Here is a 22572-nt window from a genome sequence, read left to right as displayed (position 1 = left end):
CATTGAATTGTTTGCACCTTTGGACTTTGGGTATTGTTGCTCTCTGTTCATGCGAGAAGGACCAGGGAAGTAAGAAGGTGAAGGAATAAGCCCCCTAACAGAGGGCAACAAAAATGATCAGGGGGCTGGGGCACATGACTTACGAGGAGAGGCTGAGGGAACTGAGCTTGTTTAGTCTGCAGAAGAGAAGAGTGAGGGGGGATGTGATAGCAGCCTTCAGCTACCTGAAGGTGGGTTCCAAAGAGGATGAAGCTCGGCTGTTCTCAGTGATGACAGATTACAGAACAAGGAGCAGTGGTCTCAAGTTGCAGTGGGGGAGTTCTAGGTTGGATATTAGGAAACACTATTGTACTAGGAGGGTGGTGAAGCACTGGAATGGGTTACCTAGGGAAGTGGTGGAATCTCCATCCTTAGAGGTTTTTAAGGCCCAGCTTGACAAAGCCCTGGCTGGGATGATTTAGAGGTGTTGGTCCTGCTTTGAGCAGAGGGTTGGACTAGATGACCTCCTCAGGTCTCTTCCAACCCTAATCGTCTATGATTCTATGATCCAATGACTTTGCTGGAGCTACCACAGTCTGATAGATTTTCAAAGCCAAATAGAGTACTTAGAGGCTGCATTACTCATTAATTGGAGCTGGGCCTATAAATCCCCTATGTGCCTTTGAAAATCTCAGCCTGTACATACAGGATTTGTGCTGTTGCTCAGCTGTGATCCTAAAAAGTACATTAAGAACAGCCATACTGGCTCTGACAAATGGTTCATCTAGCCCAGTATCCTGCTTTCCGACAGTGGCCAGTGCCAGATGCTTCATAGGGAATGAACAGAACAGGGCAATGATCAGGTGATCCATCCCATCATCCAGTCCCAGTTTCTGGTAGTCAAGAGAATTAGGGACATCCAGAGCATGGAGTTGCATCCCTGAACATCTTGGCTAATAGTCCCTGATGGACCTATCCATGAACTTGGCTAATTCTTTTTTGAATACAGCTATACTTCTACATTGCCTTTGTGGACACTGTCACCAGTTTTTAATCTATTTTACACTTTTCATGATCCACTCTTTTTGCTCCTTCCTCCTGTTCCTTAGTCTGTTGAAACAACATAGCTCCCTGCCTCAACCAGACTTTACACTGTTCATTTTTCTCCACAGAAGACAATGTATTGATGCATCAACACTTCTTTCCATTAGGCAGTTGTTCTGGAGTCCCATGCTGTGAAACTTACAATAGCTGCAGGGCTCAGAACATTAATTAAACCAGACAGCATTTTTTTCCACATAAAAAAACCCAGTAGATAATTAACTAAGGCCATGGCTACACTTACAGTTCTGCAGCGCTGGTAGTTACAGCTGTGTTCGTACAGCTGTGTAGGGCCAGCGCTGCAGTGTGGCCACACTGACAGCTACCAGCGTTGCAGTGTGACCACATTTGCAGCATTTGCAGCGCTGTTGGGAATGGTGCATTGTGGGCAGCTATCCCAGCATTCAAGTGGCTGCAACGTGCTTTTCAAAAGAAGGGGGTGGGGTGGAATGTGACAGGGAGCATGGAGGAGACAGACAGAATGGATTTTTGGAGTTGACACTGTTCTCAGCTCCCTGCCTTGCAAGTTCTAAGGACTGGAAGACACACGGTGCCTACCTTCAATCATTTTAAAGTTCTGACCCCCTTCCCCCACCCCTCTCTCATTCACTAAATGCAAATTATGTACTCCTAAATAGCCGTCAGACAAGATAAGCATCTGCTCAGCATGGACTTCCCCCTCCCCCTCTGCCGTGTGAGCGTGCTGTGTCTCTCTTCAAGCAAACAGCTGTGAACATTCCAAAGTAATTCCCCTGCCTGCCTCCGCTCGCCCAGGAAACAGGAGCTGTGTTTGTTTTTTAAATAAGCAGTTTGGCTGAACTCCGAGCTCTCCCTTTCTTCCGGTTTGTTGTGGACAGGAATTCTGGGATACCTCCTTATACCCCGGAGGTCAATAAAAGCGCTGGTGGGGTCCACACTTGCTGACCAGCGCTGGATCACCAGCGCTGGAATCGCTACACCCGAGGCTCGACTGGGTGTACAGCCAGCGCTGCAACCAGGGAGTTGCAGCGCTGGCCGTGCTTTGCAAGTGTGGCCACATCCTAAGTTGCAGCGCTGTAACCCTCTCACCAGCGCTGCAACTCTCTAGTGTAGCCATGGCCTAAATGTTTAAGAAAGAAAGAAAAAGGATCTTGAAAATATTTATGTGCTTGAAGGCATCCTGGCTTAGCCCTTTGACAAGAGACTCGCAAAGGGCCAAATCCTGTCATCCTTGGCCAGGCAAATTGATTTAAAAACTCAGTGGGTTTTGCCTGAGTACAGACTGTTGGACTGGGCCCATGATTACCCTCCTGGGCCTTATTTACCAGCTAAATGCCACCTGCACTGACTTTTCCATAGTGCTGAAATCCAATTACAATTTGCAATTTCCCCTGACTCCCCCTACACATTACCAGTGTTTATTTAGGACTCTCTCACCACATCATCAACCCATCTGTGAATGAAGCCACTGAAGATGGAACTGCTACATGGAAACTTTTTCCACAGTCATAGGTAATTCGATGCTGATTTGTTGCCTGTTTTGACTGGAGACTCAGTAGAAATAAATAACCAATCTCTGTACTGTGTTGTACAGTTAAAATATAGCCAACAAGAAATTGGACCAGAGTACAATGTAATAGGTATAAAATGGCTCTTTGTATCAAAGTTTTAAAGGTATGCAGACGCCTAAAGATGCAGATAATCACTTAATGGGATTTTCAGAAGCATTTATCTGCATCTTTAGGCACATAAACACCTTTTAAAATCTGACCCTTTGTGTTTCCACTTGTAAATCTACTTTATTGATACCAACTTTGAGAATCAGCCATACCTCCTAATGGTGCAGACAGCAAAATCCTATGTGGGGGCTGACTGCCTGGATGCACATGATAAAGTTCCTTCATTTTAAATGATAAACAAAACAAAACAAACGTTTCTTGAAGCAATTCCCTTGAAGAACGACATCGTTAATAAGCGGCTCCTACTGTAGAACAGCCCTCCGGCCATCTGTTAATATGCTATAATTGAGAAGGATGAATTTGTTCTTCATTTATGAAATCTGCAGTGTCATTTCCTGAAGCTCTTTCATAAGCAGCTCTCCTTGTTTAAACAAACCCTCCGCCCACTCACAAATCTGTATAATTGGCCCAAAATTCGACCCATTTGTAATAATGGCCTACATTTATACGGTGCCTTTCATCTAGAAGGACTTTATACACTGTGGGTAAAAGCATCCAGCCAAATCTATGCCTGCATAAATATTTGTTGAGCCCCACTGGTGTGCTCAGCCCTGTATAGCATACAGAAGCACTGGCGACTTCCCCACAGAGCTTACAGTCTAAACTGGACAGGCAGCACAGGGAAAACAAAATGTGCTGCATTACCAGAGACTGGAACGTCTAGTCTCAAGAGTGAGGCAGAGCTGGCTTGTTTTCTTTCCCCTCAGCAAGTCATTTACTACAAGGGACAGCCATGTTGATACTTGCAGCGTTAAAAATCACAGGAAGATGCAGCACAAATTAGATAGAAAAAGTTGTTTTAATTGTCTAAAAAAGAGTTTTAACAAATAATGGACAATAAAATGAAAGTTTAGTACAAATAAAAAAGTTTCCGTTTCATTTTAACTTCCATGTCTGTTGCACATGATATTCATCCTGAGGCTATACCACTGGGATTTGTGAAAGAAGAAAAAATATTTAGATCTAGGCTGGAATTTTCAAAGGAAGCTAAGGGAGCAAGGCGTACAACTCCACTGAAGTTCAGTGGGACTGGGCACTTAATGTTCCTAGGCTCCTTTGGAAATCCCATTTAAACGTGCTGCAATTTTGCTACAATTTAATGGCCCCCAGCAATCTGGTATTGGAAATGCTAATAGAAAATACGGAGAGAAATGTCAAGTCAGAAAGTGAACCATCTGATACAGCACCTTGATAACCACCACATTTTGGCAACTATTTAACATAATACCCAAATGGAAAATGACCAAGAATTATTTTTATTAGAGATGGGACCAAGCTGTAATGTTCAGATTCAGCTCTGAATGTTTACAAAGTTGGGGAGCATTTGGACCTAAGTATTTGGTTTATGAAAAATGGATCCAGAGTTCAATCTAAACTTCCCAAAGGTTTAGAAATGGTCAGTTGTGGAGTTTTGGAGCCTGGCTCTGAGCACCTGCTTTTCCCACTGAAGCCAATAGAAGCTCCAGGTGGTCAGGATCAAGTCCTTCAATTGGATCCATCTCATTTTTTATTTTCAAACATCAATATAAAACACTGGGCAGTGAATTAGTGCATAAATTGTTCCACCTTCAGAGAACGAGACACAAAGGCTGGCTTATTTCACATGTGGAAATGAACTATTTGGTGTTCTCATTTCACTCCCCATTGGTGCCCCACCTCAAAACATTACTCAGTCTGGCCAGAACTGCAATCCTTGTTCAAGAGAGGCATAGCACTGGGATAGCAGTTTTACTAGATGGTATTGCTGTTTTGCCAGAGTTATGTGTGGAAACTTGCTCTGGCAGTCCACGTTACACTTGGATTATCCCAGTGTTGTTAGTCCATCACTGCTAAATAAATGCACACATTTGAAAATATTGAGTACATTAAATGTGATTTTTTTCATAACAGAATTTGTAAGGTCACATAATTACAACTTAAAAATGCAAAGGTTAAGAGGACAAATTCTTCATTCACTTATGCCAGTGGAAAGTCAGTGGAGTTACTCTGGATTTTGCATCCATGTAAGAGAGAGCATCGTTTGACCCAAAAGATTTAAGGATTTGTTACCCTCAATGCTAAATCTATGCAAATTACACTACTGTGCAATTTACTCCCATTTTCTGACTAGTTTACAAAAGCCTTGTAACTTACACACAAATTATGTCACCTGTGACTTTTGCCCATAATTCTCTTTATAAATTTACTCATGCACCACCCAGAGATTTAACAATAAATTCTGCTGTACCTCCTGTTTATTGCTTCTCTATACTGTATTAGCAGCATTACAAATGACTGTGCTATATACGTTCCCATGGAATGAAGAAATATTTAATTACCTGCATGGTACAAAATATAGATACAATTTTATAAGGCACAAATGCAGCCCAAAACTTGGTACTCTTTCCCAAGGCAAGAGCCAGCTATTAACAGATGTGCAGTCATGCAAAACAATTGGGTTGTTAGCACAGAACAGGAACTTTTCCTTACCTAGCATATCACCCCGGCTCCTTGAAAGAAAGATAGAGAGGCTCCTTTAAAGCAATGCTCATATGGCTAAAAGCATGATTACCAGTGCACTCACCTACTCAAGACACAAACAAACCTCAGCACTGAAAAGGTTTGTCTTTACACTGGGAAGTTTATCCCACTGGAATAAGTCAGCATGACTCTAACCTAAGAGAGCCTTAGTAGAGAATTTATGAACATATTAAATCAGGAAATCTCCCACTAGAATATGTGCAATATTATCTATTTATTTTTAAAGAAAAAATTGTTTAATGCTGAAGTTTTGGGTGAATCTCATGACCATCATAAACTGATAATACTAAGTCCCAGCATAGCAAGGCACTGAACATGATTAATACACTCTACCTGCAATCTACAGCATTTCTGGCATTCCAGATTCAGACCTTTCTAGAGACCAGATGGATAGATGTCTGAAGGAGGATGGTTTCATCATGCTGAGAACTATCTCACTGGGATTTCAAGTGAGACTGCTATCACTAGTGACATGATACCAGATTTAAACTGCAGTCTCCACACTAGTGCATTTTACCACAGTACCAATTAGCTCTCCACAGACATGAAATGTGCACACAGTTTTTCTGCTAGCTGTGATACATTAGTGAGCAAAAGTGGTTTATTCCAAAGGACATCAAAATGCACAGAAATACATTTGTTAGTAACTTTACAAACATTAGATATCTGACATTAAAGAATAAAAGTAAATGCTGTATATGTTATAACTTTAATATTGGCTATTGAAAGTTATCAAGTACTATATTCCCTATAGAATTACTTCCTTTTCTTATAAAGAAATGGTACAAGAAAACTAAGCGTGAACCATTTTCTTTATCTTATTTTGTCCTTCTTAGTATTGCGGGCTCTTCGTTTTAGTTACCAGCTGACCAGGAATCATAAACTAATTTTGCTGCCACAGTGTCTTCAATTGCAATCCCTGAAATATATAACAGAATTAAAATCACCTACAACCAACACTTTGGTTGAATGAAATAATTTAACTTCACTGGGAAATAGAATGACTATACAATGGACTAGAGAATCTTTCACACCACAATCTAGGACCCCAGTCTAGTAATGACAAGAAGTTATCACCATCAGATAGGTGTTAGGTGCCATGTGTAAAAGGAGTTTATTGGTTTCAATCCAATTCGCATTGGACATGTATCCATTCTGTAAAAGCTACCACAACTGGAACCAATTGATCCTTGCTAACAGGACATTCAACCTCAACCATGGTAATCCAGTCTTCTGATCACCTCCAATACCGTACTTCTCTGTTACATCACCTTCAAGTCAAACAGACTTCAGGGGCATCAGAGTAGGACAGTCAGGTTGGAGCTATGTTCGTAAACAATGTAGTCATGAGTTGAGTAAATGGAACTTAAACAAAATGGACAATGTATTTTTCTAGCATGTTTGCTTTTCTTTCAATTCAGATTTTATGAGTCTTGCTACATTGAGAAAGGAGGGAAAATACACATCTTATATTGTAGCTACTGTCCTCTGTAGAGTGTGTTGGGACAGCAGCTTTGAACATCATCAACTTTCCCATGCAAGAGGGACTTAATAAATAACAAGGCATTGTTCCTCGTCAGATTTACACATAGGAGGGGGTTGTTCTTACCCAGTGATTTGAACACTGTTGTTTTCTCAGGCAAGGCTGGTTTTGTCCCTTTCACTACCTCTCCCAGCTCGGCAAAAATCTCTGCCTATGAAACAAATGCACATTTAGGCTTGATATCCATGACAGCCATCAAGAGAAATAAACTGGTTTTTGAGTGATTTTAAAAGAAAGAGAAGACAAAAAATTGGAAACGTTCTGTTACTGGTAAAACAGATCATTGTTAGGTCAAGTAATATAGAAACTAGACAAAAATTCCAGAAGAATAACATTGCTTTCCGAGAAAAATATCTGCCTGAATTTCATTACTCAAAATGATTGACTTGTTACCTTGCTGACAAAGATAAATTGACTTCCATGTAGTTTACAGTTTGTTGGTTTCGCAGATGAAACCTTAAAAATGAAAGCCCTATCTATTATGTGTGGACATTAAAAAAATCCTATGGCACTCTGTGTAAGGGCATGACAAAAGGTCCCCTCTCCTCAGTTTTGTGCAGTGACAGCTATTTGTTTGGCTGCTGGCCTCCACACATTAGAGGCAGTTCCAATTTAATGATGCTGAAACGTGTATCATAAGGATACATAGCTGCAACAGAGCAGAATTTGTCCCATCATGTATAAATTGCTTTGGGATCTTCTGGGATGAAAGTGAAAGATTTGGAATAATTTTTGAAACATTGAACATTTTTAAGTGTAGATCTAATAAAGGATGGATCTGAAAGCAATGAGAAATGGCGCAATGCAAAAGTAGCACTCGAGAGGAGAAGCTCTAGCGTTTAAGAAAGACTTACCCTTGATAATATAACATCTCCTGATTCATTCAGAGCAGCCTCTCGAGAATCCACATATAGGACAGACTTCTTCATCGCTTCATCATCCAGCTCTCTCCAGTCTGGTCTGCTTGCCCCAATGGCTAAAAGATAAAAGTGATTGACTTCAGAAAGAAATATTTAAAATGCATTTAACAGAAAGACATTTCGTGTTCAACAGAGGTGAATAATGTCTTTCCACAGCAGTGTCGTCACTTATGCACAAACAGCCTGAAATTAACCTTGAAGACAAGTTCACTGATACAGAACAAGAACAGCTTGATTGACTAGAGGAAGTCCTGAGCTTCTCTCCATTCAGACTGAGCTGTACATTGTGCATCTAGGGCTTGATCCTGCTGAGCACCTTCTACTCCCATTGATGTCAAAGCAGGATTGAGCCCTTAGGGTTCAATCCTCCAAAGTGCTGTTCCTGTTATGCCTGCTGAGCACCCTCAGCCCTCATTGGGTCTAATCCTGCTCCCACTGAAATCTTTGTATTCAGTGAAAACATGACCAGGATCACTGAAATCAATGAGTTCCTTTGCAGCAGGGGTGGCCAACCTGTGGCTCCGGAACCACATGAGGCTCTTCAGAAGTTAATATGTGGCTGCTTGCATAGGTGCTGACGCCGGGGCTAGAGCTACAGGTGCCAACTTTCCGCTGCTCAACCCCAGGCCCTGCCCCCACTCCACTCCACCCCTTATCCCAAGGCCCCTGCCCCTTCCTGCCCCCTCTTCTGAGCCTGCTGCACCCTTGCTCCTCCCCCCTCCATTCCAGAGCCTCCTGTACATTGCGAAACAGCTGATTGCGGCGGGCAGGAGGGACGGGGAGGTGCTGATCGGCAGGGCTGCTGGTGAGCAGGAGGTGGCGGGGGGGAGGGGCTGATGGGGGCTGCTGATGTATTACTCTCGCTCTTTGGCAATGTACAGTAGTAAATTCTGGCTCCTTCTCAGGCTCAGGTTGGCCACCTCTGCCTTGTAGGATCAGGCTGCTAGCAGTAAAATAAAACTCATGTGGGAGCAAATCCACAACGGCAGGGTGAACTCACAAGGGGAGCAGGATTCTTTGTTAGCATTTGTCATTAGACAGCCTTTTGCTCTTAGGCTTGGCCCTCTTGCTTACATCTCTACTCCTCTGGAAGGCTTAGCCAAAGAGAAGAGGTCATAGTGGAGGCAGAGAACGGGAGGTAGTGTTCTGCAGAGCATTTACAAAGTAATCACAGTGAAATATCTGCCAATAAACCTGAAACTCCTTGGGCAAAATATGTTATTTGTTACACGGGTGCATTGCCCAGTTTGGCCTAAGAGCTTTACCCATGTCCAGCTTGTTCCCATTCTCAGAGTGTCCGCCCGCCCATCTCACACCAGTCAAAGACATTAACAAACTAATACAAAACCAGACAAGCCAAGTGCTTGGTTAGCACCAAGGACGGATGTACAACAACTACCCTTTCGCCTTTAGGGAAAGTCTGACAAGGCAAGGCCCAGGGAAGCTCACTCTGTCACTGCCTACGCTGTATCTCTGCTACAAATAATAAAAGTGCTTAGGGCTCATATAGTGCTTTTCATCATAAATCACAGACCTTCAGTCTCAAAGACTGCCAAGCCCAGCCCTTTCTCGAATAAAAAGCGTATTTATAAAGTTGTTTAACAAACAACCACACTGTACTATACTTTGGTATCCTGTCCAAGAACAGGCTTGGCTGGTGCTATGCTGCTCTATCGTATCCTCTCTTATCCTATCAGCCCCTTCTTCTGTTCCTCACCCTCTTTCTGCTGCTCCTGACAAAGCCCTGCTGGATGTTGTGATTGTAACATCCTCCTCAGCAGGATATAGATATCTAAAGTAAATGACCCAATCACCCCCTTTTTCCTATTATCTCTTGCCCCTCTCCACTTCCCTCTCCTCCATTCATTTGCAAAAGCCTTGAACTTCATAATTCTTTTTTATTAAGTGTTTTTGATCCAGACTGTCTTGATGTTACGTGCTGTAGAGAGAAATGCAATTAAAAGATCCCTCACTTATCCTTATCAGATCAGAACCAAAGAAGCAGTTTGCTGCAGGGAACTGTATGTGCAGACCGACAACTGAACATTATTATCTGGGATTTCTAAACCTGCAGCTTCCATTCTTTTCCTGTGACTTTGTAAGCAGTACAATTGGAGCCCATTTACAGATCTTTACTTACCGAAACAGTTTTATGAACAAAAGCTTATCTTTAAAAAAAAATGTAAAGCTCCTAGTATTAGCAATTTCTTTTGTACAGATAAACACAAATAATATTGAACCAAATGGTAAAACAATTTGCCTATACAACTTTACAGACAGTAGGGATGTGAGAACTCCAGGGTTGTCTGAATGCCTACTCATGCATTAGGAATGCCTCTGGGGAAAAAACCAGGAGAGGTGGTCTTTGTGTATGTGTTGCCTCAGCAAATGAAGACACTAATTGATTCTGGTTGTACCCATGGCCTTCATGCTGTGAGACAGCACAGATAACATCACTAGCAAAGAATTAAACAGAGTTTGAAAAATTGGTGGGAACTTCCTTTAAATTGTTCCCTCTTACAAGTTGCCTTTGTCTCATTACCAGACAACTTGGAAAGTTCACAAGGTCATCTGAACCAGCTCCAAATTAAATAACGTAAATAAATGCCAAGGAGCTCAGGGATTCAGTATTCTAGGGCAGCAACAACATCACCAGAAAACACAATTTGAAAAAAGAACACAGTGAAGGGACCAAACCCTGGTGTTCTCTCAATTTTTACACAGTTCTTAACTCAGGCAAAATTCCCACTGAGATCAAAAGGATTCAGCCCCAAAAGAAGAAACAAAGGAGTTTGCAAAACAGGGCAGTAGAAAAGATGATAAATACCTGGGAAACAGAAGTACTACTAAAAAATCACTTTGGGAACATGTTTCTAGGGTGTTGTTTAAGTCTAAGATGAAATGGACATCAAGACCACACCCTGTTGGCCACCATAGCAAAGATGAGATTACCTGCTGCTCAAACATACAATAGCAGAATCCCTAAATAGCACTGAATATAGACACCCTGCAGGACTGTGCTCAAAGAGGAGAAGTGATTATTCTGAGAAATCTAGACCATTCTGGGCAGAAACCAACTTTGTGAGTATTATACAGCACAGCATTGAGCACATCAGAGCTAAATAAAATAATAATATAAATAATAGCAGAGAAACCCCCCTAATCAATGAGAGTCTGGCATACCGTTGACATGGGCACCTGGTTTTATCCACTCTCCAAATAAAATTGGCGTTGTTGCCATAGTGACTGTTATAATCACATCAGCTCCGGTGACAGCCTCCTGAGCAGAGGAGCAAACCTGCACTGGACCCTTAGCTGAGCGAGCAAACTTTACAGCATTTTCCTTCGTGCGATTCCATATCCTGACCTGCAAAGCAACATGGAAAGCACATAGAGATTATATAATATGAGTAACCCGTCCTTGCAAAATTCCCAAACAAGCACTTATTTTAAAATGCTCAATGAGTTTTCTTCATTATCATTACTCATCCTGGCAAAGAACAGGTGAGCAGATTTTGTATCTGGGCTAGTACATCTTCATCATTATCATGCAATGCTAGAATAACAGTTCATGGCATCTTTATATTTATAAAATACATTTTAAATAGAAAATCGGAACTGATCGAGGCTGCAGGAAGCTTGTCCAAGAAACTTATATATGGTAGGATTTTCTCAAATAGAGAAAAGAGTAAGTCTGAAACTTGACATTGTTTCCAGCATGCATTATTAAAATGCTTTGAGATGGGAGGAGGAAAGGCTATAGAAGTGCAATGTCTAGAGACATTTTGTTGAAATATGCTAAAGCCATTAGATACAACTTTATTAATTATTATATACGTTGTTATTGGTGTTACTGAAAAAATAATTGAGAAAAATAAATCTTCTCCTTTGAGATGCAGTCCTTGGCTTACCTCTTTAAATGAGAACTGCTCTGTGAAGACCTCATAATGGCTATAGGCTTGAACACCAGCTCCTAGAATGCACAGCACTTCTGAATCAGCTGGCATTAAGAACTAAAATATATCAAGTTAGAAAAGAAATCAGTGACAGTAGTCATGGAAAAAACACAGTTGTGATGATGATCCACTATTTAAATTAAAAGCCCTCAATCTTAGGCATATTTACATGGGAGAGGCACATTTACACTCGAGCAATTATTTTTAAACTTTGTACAGAGGGGTCATTGATCTCTAGGAGAAACTTTTGTGGGCTTGATTCAATTTGCACTTGTGCATTTGTATTGATGTAGCTACATCTATGTAGTTACACCAGTATAAACCCCCAGTGCAGAAATGCTGCACTGGGGGTGAAACAGGGCTTAATGCAGTGCACTGCATTGGCACAGAGGGATTGCACCTACATCAGGGTAGCTGTAAGAGTATAAATATCCCCAGGATAGACAGGACCTCATTTTCTGGTGTGCAATTCCATTACCACCACCAGTTGCACCTGCATTCTAGGGCAAAATGTAGCCCTGTAAATTATAATCCTTATCCCACAAAACTTTGCAGATTATATATTGTTGTTGCAGACACCACTCAAAGAAACGATGAAATGCCTTTTATTTAGCAATTCTGCAGGACACAATGTGCATCCCAAAACTGGGATAATGGGCTTGGAAGAACTGCCATTCCCCCAGACAGTAACCGGCTAATCTAACCTCAGTCCGAGTGTTTGTTTAAAAAGTTGTTTATCTGCTCTTTAAAAAAAAGGAGGAAGAGGAAGAAGAAGAAAAATACTAAAACTGAAACTTCCTACTTGTCACTTGTTCATATCCCTTTTTAAACTGAGTCAAATTGCTGAAAATGGTACCAGTTTGGGACAATTATTTTTCCTTCTGAACAAGAGAGATTACATTTCAGCCCTGGCCAGGTATGGCTCATGTCTGACATCCCTGATTTACAACACTCCAGAGGATGAACTTTGCTAAGAACAGGATATGTGTCCACCAGTCAATATTTACAAACAAGGGTGGCTTGAGGCTCAAGACTTAAAATTCACTCCTCTGGTAGCTCTGAATTTCCCTGTTTAATCATCCTCTGTGGTTCACTAGGAACTAAGAAGGGAAAAGAAAGGATGTTTGAACCTAGCCCCAGCCACCTGCATTTCTTGTTTGTGCATTTGCTATGACCACTCTTGTACTTGGAGCCTTTGAACTATATGGGCTTTCAATGCCTGTTGAACTGACTCTGCTGCAAATAAATAAAAAAATCTCATCCAGCAGATTTATCAAAGCTAAGAGCTCATTTTGATTCTTGTTACACTGACTCTGTAGCATTGATTTCAAAAGTTCTGTACATAAAAGTATTGGCTTATTGAAGAGGAACTGCCATAAAGAGGACAAGATGACAACTGAAAGCTGGGTTCAAACAGTCCTGAAAATCTCACAGAGCAGCAGGTGACAGATAAGGGTCTGATCTGGAAGTTCTAATGCAAGCACAGCTCCTTTGAAGTCACAGCATCTGAAGAAGTGGGTTTTTTACCCATGAAAGCTTATGGCCAAATAAATCTGTTAGTTTTTAAGGTGTCGCCGGACTCCTTCTTGTTTTTGTGGAGCTTTGCTTGTGTGACATGTTCAGAATCTGGTTTTAAGGGGGGAAGGTCTGAGCTGAGAGTAGCCCTACAGTCTAACATCTCAGGAATTCATTGTGTGATGCATGGCTAGAAAGGGTTAAACATCCTGCAAAATAAATAACCCTCAAAAGACATGTAGGGAGATAATGTTTGTGGTTTTGTGTATTTACATATGTATGAGAAGGGTCCACAATGTAATCAACAGTCCCTGTCTATGCTGTATTCTGATATAATTTAAATGAATTGTGAACATCTCTTTGAAATGTACTGTGAATGGTGAGGGAAAAAGCAAATGGCCTTATGTTAATTCATATAATTAAGTACCGGTGATGGACCTCCTTCCAAGTCATCCTAATTACCTTTTGTTCCTTGAGGAATTCCAACTTGTGAAAAGACATGAAATTGTACAAAAGATCATTGGGTCCTGACTGTGTCATCTCAGATCTGCTTAAGTTTCTTCAGGGGAAGTTTGAGTCACAAGACTGAGGTACCCGTTATGCTGATATGCCCTGAATGTGATATTTGGTCATTGGACTATAAACTAAGAACTATTTCTGAAAGGTTTCAGAGTAGCAGCCGTGTTAGTCTGTATCTGCAAAAAGAACAGGAGTACTTGTGGTACCTCAGAGACTAGTCCAGTCAATATTTACTAGTCTCTAAGGTGCCACAAGTACTCCTGTTCTTATTTCTGAAAGAACTCTGCAACTACGAAGCTCACCATCTCTGCTGTGAATCCGCATCTAAATGAACTGAACTCATGTCTGTATGTATATTGACCTTTTAACCATATTCTCCCTTTTGTTTTTTAATAAATTTTAGTTTAGTTAATAAGAACTGGCTGTAATGTGTATTTGGGTAAGATCTGAAACATTCAATTACCTGGGAGCTAATGTGTCCGATCCTTTGGGATTGGTAGAACCTTTTCTATGATGAAATAAGATTTACAGAAATTATCATCATATTTGACATGGGTACCTGGATGGAGAGCCGAGGCTGGATGACTTTAAGGGAACTGTGTTGTCTGGATTTCTGAGTAACCAGTAAGGTAATAAAGAAACTGTTCTATGCTGGCTTGGTAAATTTAAGTATTGGAATATCCACCCGCTTTTTGGGGTTTGGCTGCCCCATTCTTTGCAGTTCACCCTAACTGAGTGACCACAGCTGGGTCCCCACTAGGACCCCAGTCACACATTGTTCGCCCCTTCTCCAAATGGAGTGGCTCTTGGGGATAGATACTCCACTTTTGTGTTGGCTGTAACTCCATTGATTTGGGTGGAATTACATCAGCATAAGACTGATGTACCTGAGAAGAGAATCTGGTCGTCAATCTAAAGCAGAAGAGTTAGTGGGCCAGAAAACATAGCACTTGTCAAATCTGCCCATCTTCTTCATTTTATCATTCTTGCGCTTCGAAGACTAAAACTTTCCTTCAAACTGATGGCCTCGGAAGGGTTATCTGCTTTATTCCCAGCATTAAGAAACCAGCCAAATATTTTTAAATTAGTATTTGAAGATTTATTTGTATTAATATTCCTACTTTGAATTGGAAGTTATGTGGAGTAGCAGAGTGGCCAGACTGGGGAAGAGGCTGTGTAGTCTAATCAATTTTAATTTATCACTGCGCTTACCCAAAGTCCTATAGGTGCATACATAAGGCAACAAAAAAATCACTGAGCAAAACTACTCCAATATATTCTCAGAACAGTTCACAGAGTGAATCACTCCCATATCACATACAATACAAGCATGAATACCTTTTCTCTGACAAAATAACTGATTTTTTAAAATAAGGAAAATGAAGTAGATCTAATCTATCTGGCCTTCAGTAAGGCATTTCATACATACGGGAAATTCTGATGAAGCTGGGGATTAGGGTAAGAACTGTAAGGAGGTTAAGAAACTGGCAAAAGGGGAGAAGACAAATGGTTGTGCTGAAAGGAGAACAACTGGGCTGAAGGGAGGTTACTAGCGGAGTTCCTAAAGGATCAGACATGGGACTTATGACTTTGGCACAAAAAGTAGGAAGGTGCTAGTAAAATTTACTGATGACATGAATTTGGGAGGCATTGTCAGTACACAGGAGGAATGGAATTTTATACAGGAAGAATTGGATGAGACTGATGACCTGGAGTAATAGAAATGAGATGAAATTTAAAAGTGCAAGGTCATGAACATAAGAACTAATCATAAGAATTTCTGCTATAAGCTGGGGATTCATCAGTTGAAAATGACAGAGGAGGAGAGATACCTGGTTGTGTTAGTTGATCACAGGATGACTATGTGCCATGAATGTGATATAACTGTGAAATAGGCAAATGTGGTCCTAGGATATATCAGGTGAGGCATTTCCAGTCTCTCTCGCAGGCATGTATGGCATCTGCAGAGCAACATTTTATAGATGCAGTTGTAGGTACATAAGCCATTTCAGGGTCTCCTCTGTGACACTGTGGATATCATCCAATTCATTTTGAATCCACATTTGGGACACTGTGTTCTGATGTGTTCATTGGTTTGGATGTTCTCACTGCAGTCACATGAAACAGAGTCTTTGATTTTCCACTTGTGCATCAAGTAGCCACATCTTTCACTATTTCTTTGGATGTGGGTCAATGTAGTCTCAAGTCTGTGTGGCAGGTCGAAACCGAGGAGGCACTTGTTGGGTCAGTAATAATGTGCTTGTCTGGAACAGCAGATGAGGTCCAGACACTTTGCTATTCCCTCGCCAGATCCAGAGACTAGAAGTGATCAAGTGTGGTCCATACTAGCTTTCACAATTTCAGGCCTGATGGGGGTATGTTATCCATATCCTGACAGATGGGAGGTTCCACATAGTCTTCGGCACATTTAAATTCTTGTGCTGTGGCTATCTCTCAACGGACAGTTGGAGATTCGATATTTGTTAATACAGAAAGCCACAGTAGAGGTGTTGATTTTAAAGTTTCCGTGATGATTTGCATGGTCTGATTCAGCTGCCTCTCCACAAGCTGAGTATAGCAGCTTCTTATCCACACCAGGGCACAATACTCTGCAACTGAGTACACAAGGGCCAAAGCCAATGTTCCTAAAACCAGGACAGTTGATCCCCAGCTTGTTCCCACTAACTTTTAAATAATGTCGACATGAGTTTTTGCTTTCAAGGCTACTTTCTTGAGGTGGTCATGAAAGGTCAGTGTGCAGTCAAGAATGCCAATGAAATATGTTGGCTTTGGTTGTAATGCACAGTTTCACCATGAAACTTGACAGTTAAGAGTGTTTTGTGCAATTCTATTGCCAAAGTGGAAAGTAGAAAAACCCGATTTGCTTGGATTTGGTCTCAGCTTTTGGAGTATTTCTCCATGAGCTTAAGGTCAGATCTAAGGGTCACTTCAAGTTCTTTAAAGCTATGGGCCTAAGCGGTGAGTGCCAAAACATCAGCGTACGCAAACTTCTGCACTATCATCTCAGGCATATCATTCGTGTATACACGGAAGACTATTTCCAGTAAAGATAGAGAAGTATTAATGTAATTGTACAAGGCACTAGTAAGACCTAATTTGGAATACTGTGTACAAATCTGATTACTCATGTCAGGGGCGGCTCTAGACATTTTGCCACCCCAAGCACAGAGGGTCCGCTGGTCCCGCAGCTTCGGCAGACCTCCTGTGTTCCTAGACTTGGACCCTCCGCAGGCACGCCTGCAGGAGGTCCACCGAAGCCGCGGGACCAGCGGACCCTCCGCAGGCAAGTCGTTGAAGGCACCCTGCCGACCGCCCTAGCGGCGACCGGCAGAGTGCCCCCCGTGGCTTGCTGCCCCAGGCACACGCTTGGAGCACTGATGCCTGGAGCTGCCCCTGACTCATGTTCAAGAAAGATGACTTCAAACCGGAACAGGTGCAGAGAAAAGCTACTAGGTGATCAGGGGCATGGAGAACCTATCTTCTGAAAGGACACTGGAAGAGCGTGGCTTGTTTAGCCTAGCAAAATGAAGGATGAGAGAGGATGTGATTACTCTCTACAAAGACATTGGGAGATAAACAACAAGTAGGGAGAAGAGCTATTTAGGTTAAAGGAAAATGTTGGCACAAGAATAAATGGGTACAAACTGGCCATAACTGAATTTAGGATGGAAGTTAGAAGAAAGTTTGTAATCATCTGAGGAATGAGGTTTTGGAACAGCCTTCCAATAGAAGTTGTTCGGGTAAACAACCTAATTAGTCTGAAGATAGAGCTTGATAAATTTTTGAGTGGGACTATATAATGGAGTTGCATGCAGTGATGGGAGTTGGGCTTCATGGCAAAGGGGGTCCCTTCCAGTCTTATGTCTGATGTTCCTAAATCTCATGATGCAGGGCTTCAGTTGGTCACCTGTAGGGGTTAGGAAGGATTTTTTCCCTGTTGTATTCTGAGAAGTGGTTCTCCTTCCTCTAAAGCATTGGAGATGGCCACAGATGGCATCACCAGATGGGGTGGGCTCATGCTCTGATGTGGTACAGAAAAATTCTGTCAGATGCTTGGCTGGTGGGTCTTTCTCACATGCTCAGGGTCATACCAATTGCTATTTTAGGTTGGGAAGGAATTTTCCCCAGGTCATATTGGCAGGGACCTTGTGGGTTACTTGCCTTTCTCTGTGACATACGACTTACTAGGATCATCTTGGATATCTCACCTAATCAATTCCCCGCTATTGTAGAGAGCTAGGTCATTGGTTCACATTGGTCCCTCCTATTCGCTATGGTAAACAATAGTTTAGTCTATTTCAGGTTATTGGGCTCAATACTGGGTTAACTGGATGGAGCTAGTGGCCTGTGATATGCAAGAGGTTTGACTAGATGATCTGGTGGTCCCCTCTGACCTTAAACTATATTACTCTACACAACTTCCTTGGAATTAAAATAGAAACAACCAAATTTTAGGCTTTTCTCTGAGGATTGAACATTGTCATAAATCTAGTACCTATGATTAAAGAGAACTGCCATGGATTGAAAGCCTCAGATGCAAATACTATCTAAGACCTCTAAGCTATTTTACATGACACCATGTCACAGGAAACTGGTCCAGTTCTCCTGTTCCAATCCAGGTGTGCCCTAGTTTGGTGTTATGAGGAGGAAGGGACTGCCCCTGGGAATTATGAGAGACAGCCCAAAGGCAAGAGAGAGTTCAGAGGCTGAGAGAGAGCTGGCCCTGAAGGAAAGAGCTGTGAGTTCCGTGTTGAGCAGTGAGCCAGATCAAGCCAGTGAAAGTGGAAGGCAGTTGAGGAACCACACACAAGTTTCCCCAGGCCAGAGAACCATAGATAGAGAGGGCTGAAGGCTGAGCCCTCGTCCAGACTAACCCGCGGCATCGGCGGGTTAAAATCGATTGCTCGGGGATCGATATATCGCGTCTAGTCTGGACGCGGTGTATCGATCCCCGAGCGCGCTTACATCGATTCCGGAACTCCATCAATCCGAACGGAGTTCCGGAATCGACACGGAGAGCCGCGGACATCGATGCCGCGCCGTCCAGACTGGTGAGTACCTCGATTTTAGAAATTCGACTTCAGCTACGTTATTCCCGTAGCTGAAGTTGCGTATCTAAAATCGATTTTAATTCCTAGTCTGGACGTGGCCTGAGAGCAGCAGAGGGAGACACCTGCTGGCTGAAAGACCAGAGAGGGCTAAAGGCTGGTGGAGGATGTAGGGGTGAGCTTGCTGATGTCTCCAGGTGAAAGCCAGAGCCAGACCTGAGAATGAAACAGGGCAGAGAAGCAACCCAGGTTGAGGGGCATGGTGAGAGATGCCAGAGCTGTACCCAAGAGCCTGAGCATGGTGAGAGACATCAGAGCTATACTTGGTGTGTTCATGGGCTGTTGTGACTTGAAAGATTGGATGTACAGTGGAATTGGGGAATGTGGACTGTGTTGAGGAATTCTGGATTACAATTTTGGGACTCTTGTAATAAATAAATGCTGGAAAGGGTATTGGTACCTGGAAAGACTACCTGGAGTTACTGGGGACTCTGGATGAAAGGGGTAACTGCAGCAGGTTCCTGGGTTGTGCAGTGGTATTCTGCAGGAGGGCACTTGAGGAAGGGTTGCCTTGTCATATACCAATAATCTACTTCCACCCATTTTATAAAGCATCAAACCTACCTTGGTAGCTATCGCGGAAACTGCAGCAGTTCGTTTTGCTGTAATGACACTGCCATCCATGATCTTTAAAAGAAGAAAATCAAACAGACTGAAATGAACACTGAAAACGTAATGCCAGATGCTTTCTCCATGTGTGAATTAGTGCTTAACAACTTATATATCACGTGAAGGGACAAGGAAAACCCGAGAGAAGATGATTATTAATGCAACACTTGCAAATATATTCTATGTAAAATTGGCAGATTTTCTTCCCTGCTCCACTGCTTTCATGACACTCAGGCAGCATAAAGCGAGTGGAAATTGGCCATCATCACAGTGGCATTGACCCAACATAACCATTTCTACACTACATTTCCTGGAGACCCCAGTACCGGGGGTGTTTCAGGGCAATGAAGGCACGGCCAGAACACACTGCACTCTGGCTAGCATTGGGGACCATTGCAAGCAAGTATATGATGGAGCAGCCCTTGGGCTGCTGTAACCTGTGCCAGGGCCCAGGCAGAGAATCATGTTGCCATAATCAGGTGCCCCCCTATCTTGTGCTGCACTCAGGGTAGGCACTGGCTCTATATAGACTCTGGCTCTATATATTCTATTATCATGTGAAAACGGATTGTGGAGCCTCGCTGATAAACAGACACTTTAACTGTTCTGGCCCTTCTCAAACCATTATTCTCATTTTTAATTAAGAAAGATAATAACCCAAAATTCCTACTATAGCCCCCCAATCCCTTCCTCACAGAGGCCAACAGCAAAACTCGCATTGCCTTTAACAGTTCAGAATATTTGGCAATTTATTCTTTTCCCCTAAAATATCAACTAAACATGGTGTTGGGGGATTTCTTCAAATAAACAGTTTCACTTCAAATCACCAGTTTCAGAAAACAAAGAATGAAGTACAGATTAAAAATAATGAAACAGACAAGACTGAGGGCCAGATTCTCAGATGACACAAATCGCCATAACTCCACTGAAGTGAATGGCGTGATAGTGATTTACACCAGCTATGTCATCTAAAATCGAAATATGATTTTGACAGACTGTTAACAAAACAGAATGCATCAATGCACACTGAACTTACAGCTTTTAAAGAGCCATTTCTTGAGTCAAAGAGTAATATAGTTGCTTGGTGAGAGGGAACAGAAGAATCCTTTTTGTGTTCGTAGAAGGTTACCAGTTTAGTTGTTAGAGCATCATCCTTTGAACTGTAAGCAGGCATGACCCCTAAAAATCTTTGAAAGAGAAAAAAATATACATTTAACATCAAATTTTGTAATTTGTTAGCTAACTAACAGAAGTTAATAAGCAACTGCTTTTGATCTCTAATATAATATAACCCTCTCTATAGCCCTACTTTTTCTCTTCTCCACTTCTAAATTGCATGACATTTTTAGGCTATTTAAGCATGAGTTCTGCCATTGACTTCAATTTATTCTGGTACTGCAGAGGGCGGGCCGATGGGCACACTTTACAACAGCCTGGATGGCTGATCTTCACCATAGATTTTAAAGGACACAAAGCACTTTCTCCATTCCCTTTACAGCCAGCCAGAGAACTCGTTTGAAGGAAGCATCAGCCAGGGCCGTCCTTACCCATACGTAAACTACGCAGCTGCATAAGGCACCAGGAAATCTTGGGCACCTGCCTGCTGCACCAGCTTGGTCGGGCACTTCAGAAACTGTAGCGGTTTGCACAGTGCTCGCTAGGAGTAGACGGGGGCAGGGGACATGACAGGTGAGGGGAAAGCTCGCTGCGCTCTGCCTGCCTGGTTGCTCTTATTGCAGTATCCGAGCTGGAAATCTCCCTAACCAGACACAACTGGGGAATATCACAGCAGCTGCCAAGGCCCAGCCAAGGAAGTCCTCACCGTGGGGAGGGACTGAGAAAGGGATCCCTCCCTCTCCCCACTCTGGCTCAGGACGAGAGGGGCGCCCGTGATGGGGATCCCTGGAATGTGCACCCCTCCTCCCTACTTACCCGTTGTACTTCTGCACCGGCACCACGGTGCGCATGGGTTGCACGACGCCTCCCTCCGCGCCGCTGGAGAAATTGGCCAGGGCAGCTTCCAGTGAAGGGATCAGGAGGCTGGCGCGGTGCAAGTGCTTCTCCACCACCTCGGAGCCCAGGAAAACCGGCGGCGCAGCGCTCATGGTGACCAGTGCAGGGGCCGGACAGGCAGCACAGATTCTCGTGCGTGTCCGGCTGCCGCCTCTTGTGCCCGCTTGGCTGTAAGTTCTGTCCGGGACCCCCGCTGCCACCCTCCTTGCCAGGCTGCTGCAATTGCGCCACCTAGTGGGTGCACAAGACAGGGCCGAGATGTGACCCTGCTGCCACGTCCCAATCGCTATGGACTTAGCCCCCTTATCTTGGAAAGGGGGGAATCAGCGCGGGGGAATCTCAGAGCTAGACGTCACGGGCGGCTCATTTTTCTCGTTATTCTAAGGAACACGCTCTTATGGGGAACTCCCCCCACTGTGCGGCTCTCAGTCATTATTACCCCTTACTGTGGGGTGTCTCGCTCGCTGCGGAGGCAGGTCATCCGTCACGGGGAGAGGGTAAACCAACGGTGCGTGTGGGCAGGGGATAACGTAATGCCTCATGGAGGGAGCCTCCGTTATGGCAACTGTCCCCGTCTGAGCCCAGCTCTGCAGCCCGTTTGTTCCACGTGGGTGACACGCTCTGGGCACGGACAGTGCATTTCCCATACAGGAGCATATTGGTTCCCACGGGATCCCAGTTTTTGCAATGTCTCTTCACTAACCCCATGCCCTGTGCTGTGGAGTCACCACTCCTACCCCAGCTACTGAGGGAGCCTACGAAATCTCCGGGTACGAGCACAGCTATGAAAAGGGAGAATGCGGGACTTGTGATGGCTATTTATTTAACCGTGGGGCACAGGGCCTCGAACCGCCCCCCGCTCACCCGTGCGCCGCACAATCCACCCAAAGACAAACTGATCACTGGGCACAGCGCATAGAAAGCCCTGGCCTACACCCCACAAGGGGCGCGCCTCAAGAGAAGGCGAGGATCAATGGCGAGCCGTGAGAATTCTAGCGGGAGTGGGAGGGGCTTTTGACCGATCTGTGAAAGGGGACTGTCTGGGTGTCT

General features: G+C 43.3%; 1 protein-coding gene across 1 annotated transcript; it reads right to left on the bottom strand.

Moving 5' to 3' along the window:
- Positions 1 to 4038: 4038 nt before the first annotated feature.
- CRYM (crystallin mu) lies at positions 4039 to 22490 on the bottom strand. The gene is made up of 8 exons (XM_050966762.1): positions 21442 to 22490; positions 20546 to 20696; positions 19465 to 19527; positions 11693 to 11794; positions 10965 to 11148; positions 7716 to 7837; positions 6928 to 7012; positions 4039 to 6237 (listed from the first exon to the last, which is right to left on the bottom strand). Exons 1-8 carry the CDS (start codon positions 21612 to 21614, stop codon positions 6173 to 6175), a joined length of 945 nt encoding a protein of 314 aa, XP_050822719.1. The 5' UTR covers positions 21615 to 22490; the 3' UTR covers positions 4039 to 6172.
- Between the last annotated feature and the right edge of the window lie 82 nt (positions 22491 to 22572).

The sequence above is a fragment of the Gopherus flavomarginatus genome, chromosome 9, assembly GCF_025201925.1.
Source record: "Gopherus flavomarginatus isolate rGopFla2 chromosome 9, rGopFla2.mat.asm, whole genome shotgun sequence".
NCBI classification, from domain to species: domain Eukaryota; kingdom Metazoa; phylum Chordata; order Testudines; family Testudinidae; genus Gopherus; species Gopherus flavomarginatus.
Note: the sequence above shows the minus strand (reverse complement) of the source record. Positions and strands in the feature narration are given on the sequence as shown.

Coding starts and splice junctions, on each gene's coding strand:
- CRYM (XM_050966762.1), bottom strand. CDS start 21,614: ATGAGCGCTGCGCCGCCGGTTTTCCTGGGCTCCGAGGTGGTGGAGAAG. Junction 20,697..21,441: donor CCGGTGCAGAAGTACAACGG/GTAAGTAGGGAG, acceptor TCTCTTTCAAAG/ATTTTTAGGGGTCATGCCTG. Junction 19,528..20,545: donor GAAATGGCTCTTTAAAAGCT/GTAAGTTCAGTG, acceptor CTTCTTTTAAAG/ATCATGGATGGCAGTGTCAT.